The sequence below is a fragment of the Oncorhynchus mykiss genome, chromosome 3 (genome assembly GCF_057628025.1).
Source record: "Oncorhynchus mykiss isolate SJ-2025 chromosome 3, ASM5762802v1, whole genome shotgun sequence".
NCBI lineage: Eukaryota > Metazoa > Chordata > Actinopteri > Salmoniformes > Salmonidae > Oncorhynchus > Oncorhynchus mykiss.
The window spans coordinates 60805138-60812288 of NC_143024.1; the positions used below are offsets into that span (position 1 = coordinate 60805138).

The following is a 7151-nucleotide window of genomic DNA, read 5'->3' on the forward strand; positions in this document are numbered from 1 at the left end:
ATAAACATATCCAGGTGTTAGAATGGCCAAGTCAAAGTCCAGACCTGAATCCAATCGAGAATCTGTGGAAAGAACTGAAAACTGCTGTTCACAAATGCTCTCCATCCAACCTCACTGAGCTCGAGCTGTTTTGCAAGGAGGAATGGGAAAAAATGTCAGTCTCTCGATGTGCAAAACTGATAGAGACATACCCCAAGCGACTTACAGCTGTAATCGCAGCAAAAGGTGGCGCTACAAAGTATTAACTTAAGGGGGCTGAATAATTTTGCACGCCCAATTTTTCAGTTTTTGATTTGTTAAAAAAGTTTGAAATATCCAATAAATGTTGTTCCACTTCATGATTGTGTCCCACTTGTTGTTGATTCTTCACAAAAAAATACAGTTTTATATCTTTATGTTTGAAGCCTGAAATGTGGCAAAAGGTCGCAAAGTTCAAGGGGGCCGAATACTTTCGCAAGGCACTGTATATGCCGTTTAACCTTAATGCTGTAAGATTTTAGTTTTTTTTTCAAATGTTCTCAGGCTTGTTGAATTAATGGGACACCAGAAATAAACACCCCAAAAGTAAATGCTGACGTTCTCTTCATTTTCTAGCCATCATGTCTGACAGGGGAAAATAAAGCTATATTTATGACTTTTGCGGCAGCCGAATGAGCTAAAAAGAATGAAAGAAAGAATGAAAGAATTCTACATAGGTGACATTCACACATATCACCCTACAATGGGCCACAGGACAAGTCTTTCACTGTCACAAGGCAGCTTTGTCAGCTCACCACTCTTATTTTTAAAGTCATGTTCACTATTGAAGCCCTCGACACAGTTTGGATTTATAATGGTGATTTCGATGAGTGGACAGAGGGATGCCCCATGATCACTGCCAGATACTACCACTGTTCTGTGGCTTGACATGGCTTTATCTATGCTATAGGAGGGTACAGAGGGGGAGTTTTTCAACTTGAGACTGAATTCTATGACCCCTTAAAAAATAAATGATTCCCTACAGCCAACATGATTCAAAGTATGAAAACATAAATAGAGCAACTATACAGAAAGGAGTTTGTTACAATGAGAAGACTCCTAGGCGAACATGTAAGCCTGTGTTGCTCTATTGCACTGTCATTGTGTCTTGAATTTGTCCGTTTTACATGGTTGTCTGGGCAACTGATTCTCAGCCATTGACCTATAAATAATGATTTAAGTTATTCTGCACATTTAAATAACATGAACAATATTTCACTGAGTACTAATGAAATCATTATTGCTTTGCCGTGTTCCGCTGTTCACTCTTCTTGATAAAAGGTTTCCTCTTTGAAAGGTGTAGGAAATTCCACTGCTTGTGTCGTAAATGGCACAATATTTGTGACCGGGGGCCACTATGGAACCAGAGGAGGTAGCACCTATGAAAAAATTCAGGCCTACAAGCCAGACATCAATGAGTGGATCATTGTCACAATAACTCATCTAGGTATGACACGTTTCAAAGGAAATGGGCATATATTTTCATTTGTATGGAATATATTTAGTCAGGAAATATAAATCTGTCTTTATATTTTCAGAGTATGGCCTGTGCTCTGTTTCTCTGAACAACAAGCTGTACTTGGGAGGACAGACTAGGATGAGATCCAGAGAGAGATGTGTGGAGGCAGTTGTCAATGATGAAGGAGAGGATGGAGTGTGGCGCTGTAGTGATCAATGTCTACATCTATGTGACTGGGGGATATTCCTATTCAAAGGGGACGTATCTGCAGAGCATTGAGAAGTATGACCCGGAGCTGGACACCTGGGAGGTTGTGGGAAACCCCCCCAGCTCAGCAAGCACAGGGCTGCATTTGGATTTACAGTGTGTTGTGTCTTTGAATGTACTTTTACAACAAACCTCAACTAAATCCCATGGATACAAGTCATTTGTTCCATACTGATCATGTGTGACAGGTGCTAAGAATCTTTATACAAAAAGTTACATTATTTAGAGCATCTTTATAACCATTTGGCCAAAAACAAATGTTCAGTGACAAATGACTGCTGCTGGTTTAATATTACAAAAATAGCACATAATTTTCAATCCACTTACATTGAATGGCTTCTAACACTGGTTCTCATGCACTTTAACACTACCATTTGTGTACTTTTATACTGGCTAACCTGATAAAGCACTGATATGCACAAATGCACAGTTTTTAAACAAATCTCTACACTTGAAGCACAAATGTCACCAGGTGGGTATCAACCTTACATCTAAATCTTAGGGTTTGGGGTATGCACAATTAATCCGTTTTCAAATGTGGTGACATCGGATTCTGAATGTTTAAAAAAAATGATGAACTAAAACAACTGTTTTGTGGCTGATTGATGCGCTTCATGCACCCGATTTTACTTGATAAATGTAACGTCCATCTACAAGATGGTGCACATAGATGCGGTGGTTGTATGTTAATTGATTTCGTAGAGTGTGATGTGTGAATTCTACCTACTGTCCAAATATTTTCTAACAAATCAATTAACACGTGTAAATAAAAATACAATATTTACCAAAACCTTTGACCATAAGGTACTTCCGCAGCAGTCAGGCGGCGCTGTAGCCCCGGCTGCAGTCCAGAAAGCAATTTGTTTTGGCCCTCAATATTCTCCGTAGAACGTGCTTGCTTGCCAACTTGATTTAGTAGTGTGGTAGAAAGTCTTCTGAAGAACCAGCATCTCTGCAGGTAGCAGGTCAATTTATCACAGTAAGTAAATCTGTTACAATTTAACAGCGGTAGATATTCATATACAATTCATTTTATTTGGTAAAGAACCGCCCTATCTTGTATTTTTGAGGCCTGTGGAGAAAATAAGTAGTTGATCGCTAGCAAGCTAACGAGTTAGCACAGTTCGTGTAGCCAGAGAGGAAGAGGCGAAGCGAGATCATCTACTCTGCCTAAAATCGGTTCACGAAAATAAGACAACGAAGTGAGGAATAATTTTTGTGTTGAGGTCAATGAATGTCGAATTTGGTCAACAACAAATGTAATTGGTAATTTACTACGCGAGGCATATTTGATCAAATATAATTTTCGTAATGTTTAGTTTGTTAATAATCCACTGATCTAAGTGGTCGCACGTGGCATTTCGGCAACTTTGAAAAACTACATTATATCGGAGGCGTGTGAACAACAGGCAGAACTATCTGCCCTCGTTGGCTAGAATGGACCCAACTGATATCGCCGCCTGCCTGCCTCCCATATTTGAGGACATGTATTTCCATTGTTAGAATTGTCACTCGAATATCTTGTCCGTGTAAGTTCATCTTTGATGTAAGTACGCGTTGGACTCACTGTAAACTGCATCATGGTGTAAACTGCCCTTTTAGGTAATGTACTTGTTTGAATTGAGGCTGTTACTGTAACTACTAGTAAACCAAAGTACTTCATACAGTATGGGCATTATATATTGCTTGGTAGGTTGGGTAACATGACTGTCTTTAGCCAGGAGTGTGAACGTGGGTAACGCTTCGATCACACCGACAGTGTTGTTGCATTTTGGTACACCAGAATTACATTATTAATGTCCAATGAAACGCTGCGTTTGCGTTGCAGTGCGTTGGGCGTGGTGCATATGTTGGATTTATCGAACGTATGCGTCAAACTATGCGTAGAGGGCTTGACAGAAATGGTAGCACAATGTGAATGTTGAACTTTTGTTGCGTGCATAACTAACTTGCCTAGTTAAATAAAAAAATACATATCCATATGATGCTGCGTACTATTTCTCGCAAAAAACTGCTGGTGTGTTCGGAGCTTAAGCAAAAGCTTTTCTCAATGCATACGTCTTGCGCATACATGTCCGTTGTGTAATTAGCTGACATGGCTAGTACTTGTATCTAAAGCATTTCCCATTTGGTTACTGTTGCTTGTTGATTTGTCACATTTTGATCTAGTAATTGTCTGACTTTTATTTTTTCAGACACATCATGGCAGAAAATCAAGCTATGTCTGAACTTGAGAAGAAGGTGGCAAGACAGATTGAGGTATATTGTCATAGCAAAATGTATTCTACTGTAGCTGTATAACCAAAGCTGGTGGTTTTATAATGACAGCTAACCTGGATAATGCTGGTCATCCCTGATTGACATGTTTTTCTTTATCTTCAAAGTACTACTTTGGTGATCACAACCTTCCAAGAGACAAGTTCCTCAAAGAACAGTTGCAGCTCGATGATGGCTGGGTGACTCTGGAGACTATGCTGAAGTTTAACAGGTTTGTGCAATTTACTTTTATTTGCTCAATTGGAATTTGGGACTTAATTCAGCCTACATTGTTTTTAAAATTTTGTTTTTTTAGTTTAGTTGCTTGCTTATAACATGATTCCTAACTCTCCCCTCTATTTTCAGACTGAAATGTTTGACAACCGATCCCAACGTAATTGTTGAGTCTCTGAAAAAATCCAAGACTGGCCTTTTGGAAATGAGTGAGGATAAAACAAAAATCAGGAGAATTTCAAGCAAGCCTTTACCAGAACTGAATGACGAGTACAAAGATGCCCTCAAACACAAATCTGTGTACATTGTAAGTTGGGTTTTCCAATATTTGAGATGCCACTGATTTGAGATCTTACAGCTGTTTTGGAGCTCTGTGTCAAACATGTTCTATGATCTCCCAGAAAGGTTTTCCATTGGAGACGACGCTTGATGAAATTGATGGGTGGCTGAAAGGGAAAGGAGTCATAGAAAACATTCAGATGAGACGAAACTTGCAAAAGAAGTTCAAGGTAATGTGGCAGGAGATATTTTTTTCCTCAGTTAAGATGGAAATGTTTAATAAAAACACACAGCATCTCCATCCATTTTCAGGGCTCCGTGTTCCTGACTTTCGACACTGAAGAAGTATCAAAGCAGTTCCTTGGACGCACAGACACCAAATCATTCAAAGAAAATGAAATGATTGTACTGTCAAGGTATGTGGAGGCTTCGCTACCATTGCCACGTCTCTAAGATGACCTATTGATACTGGTGAAAAATGTATATTAACTCTGCTCTTGTTTTCAGAGAGGACTACCATGCAAAGAAAGCAGAGGATAGAAAACAGTTCAAAGCGGAGGCAAAGGCTAAAGCTAAACAGTGAGCACATTACTGACACTTAATAATGTTATTTTTGTCTTATGGTAAAGTAAATTGTGCAAAATTAACTTTTATAGAGACAAGGACGAAAAACAAAAACATGCAGAGGAAGAGGAAATGGTAAGATCTATGGAAGTGCTATACTAAATCATTGTATGTTTTGAAGGGGGTCGTCTTCATTTGGACTAAACATTTTGAAACTGGCGTCTGTTCTTATTGGGCTAGTTTATGTAGTCCCCCTCCAATTCAATATTATTTTTCTCCTGTTTGTTCCTATTGAACCTTCTGTATTGTTTTTCTTCCCAAATCAGGGAGGTTTAAAGTTGCTCACTAGTAGTGCTCTGCTTTATTTTGCATTGTAGAAATCTCTGGACGAGCAGACCGGATGCCTGCTGAAGTTCTCAGGCAATCTTGACAGTGTTTCAAGAGAGGACTTTCACGAGGTTTTCTCAGGTCATGGTCAAATCAAATGGATTGATTTCATCAGGGGTGCCAAAGAGGCAAGAATTGCAATGTAATAAACTATTTGAACCACCCTTCAATTACACAAATTAAGTTGGCATAGGAAATAATGATCAATTATTATTTTAAAGGGTACCATCCTCTTCAGAGTGAGTGCTAAGGAAGCTTTTGATAAGGCCAAAGAAGCAAATGGAGGAAACTTGAAAATTAAAGACAAAGATGTTACTTGGGAGGTGGTGGAGGGAGATGCTGAGAGGGAAACTCTGAAAAAGATAATTGAAGATCAACAGGAATCTCTCAACAAACAAAGAGGCAGAGGTAACTGATTTTGGGGTGGGGGGGTGATATTTCCTGTCTGATCTGATGGAACATTTCCTTTCGCTCTTTACAGGTGGCCGAAAATCAGGTGGGAGAGGGGGGAGAGGAGGACGCAGGGACAGGGGTGGACGTGACGGCAAATCACACTACCAAGGCAAAAAGACCAAATTTGATGATGGCGATAATGATGACGGTAAGAGCAGTTATGTTAGAATTCTGGTGAGACAAATGTCTCTACCAATCTTCAATGGGAAAATAAACATTGAAACAATTGAGTATGTCATATTTTCCTTTTAACTTACATTTCTCCAATAGCACCTCCTAGTCCAAAGAAGCGAGCACTGGCAGGAGCGGGCAAAGACGCTGATGCTCCAGCTGCAAAGGTTGCCAAAACTCCGAATGGTTCTTAGAAATGATATCTACTGCACATCTCAATGAAATATTGTATTTGAAAAGAAACTAACTGAAAACATAGAACAACTTTATTCCATTCCAGTGGAGGCTTCAAGAGAACTGTAGACAGTTCACCTTGATGTCAACCTAGAAAACAATTTGTAATGCAAATGGAAACGGTAAATTTCTACCCTGAGCATAATTATTTTTTTTTAAATGGGTTTGTCTTATTTAATATGGATTTAATTTGTTGACTGCGTCTGAAAATAATTTCATTTCAACAGGAGTGTATTATGCTTGTTCGTCACCTCTGTACAAAGACGTGCATGTCAATAGAAAGTTGTTAATCAGTGCCATTAAATTTTTCCTCAATTATTTTAATCGTGTATACTGTTCAATCCTAAAGCCCAGATCTAGGTCCTTCCTAATTTACTTTTGTGAATAGCCAATAAAATGTGATTTTTAAATTGACAGACTTTTGTTAACATTGTCCCTTAACGATGTAGATTTTTGTGGAACTTGTAGGACGCTGGCAAGTCACATCTTAGCTCTGTCAAGGAGAGAAACACGGGCAGGATCGATTTGTTACCTGCTATTCCAAGTTATACTCTTTTGTCACTTGCTTTCTTCTGTATGTGCTGAAATTCTGCAAAAAAGAGAACTTGGACAACCACTTATGACAGAAGTTGATGGAGTAATACACCACAATTGAGTGTTCTGACAACTTACATCTCGTGTTGATGTTTTGTGACAGGAATATACTACTGTCATTTCCATAGTTAAAGCGGTCCTCAAACTGCATGTCCAAACCTTTATTTTATTTTTTAGAAAGCGATCAAGGTTTCTCAACATTTTATATTTGGAGTGAGAACTTGCCTTGGTTGTG

At 38.9% G+C, this 7151-nt stretch overlaps 1 protein-coding gene and 1 pseudogene across 1 annotated transcript; both read left to right on the plus strand.

Annotated features, from left to right (window-relative positions):
- The first annotated feature begins 792 nt into the window (after positions 1 to 792).
- On the plus strand, positions 793 to 2072 carry LOC149984632 (kelch-like protein 23; annotated as a pseudogene).
- A 489-nt stretch (positions 2073 to 2561) lies between these two features.
- Positions 2562 to 6738, plus strand: LOC110520093 (lupus La protein homolog B). Its single transcript, XM_021597130.3, has 12 exons — positions 2562 to 2723; positions 3940 to 4003; positions 4129 to 4232; positions 4367 to 4541; positions 4636 to 4743; positions 4826 to 4929; positions 5021 to 5092; positions 5170 to 5212; positions 5455 to 5592; positions 5686 to 5872; positions 5946 to 6065; positions 6188 to 6738. The coding sequence occupies exons 2-12, from the start codon at positions 3947 to 3949 to the stop codon at positions 6280 to 6282; spliced, it is 1203 nt and encodes a 400-aa protein (XP_021452805.2). The 5' UTR covers positions 2562 to 2723; positions 3940 to 3946; the 3' UTR covers positions 6283 to 6738.
- Positions 6739 to 7151: the final 413 nt, after the last annotated feature.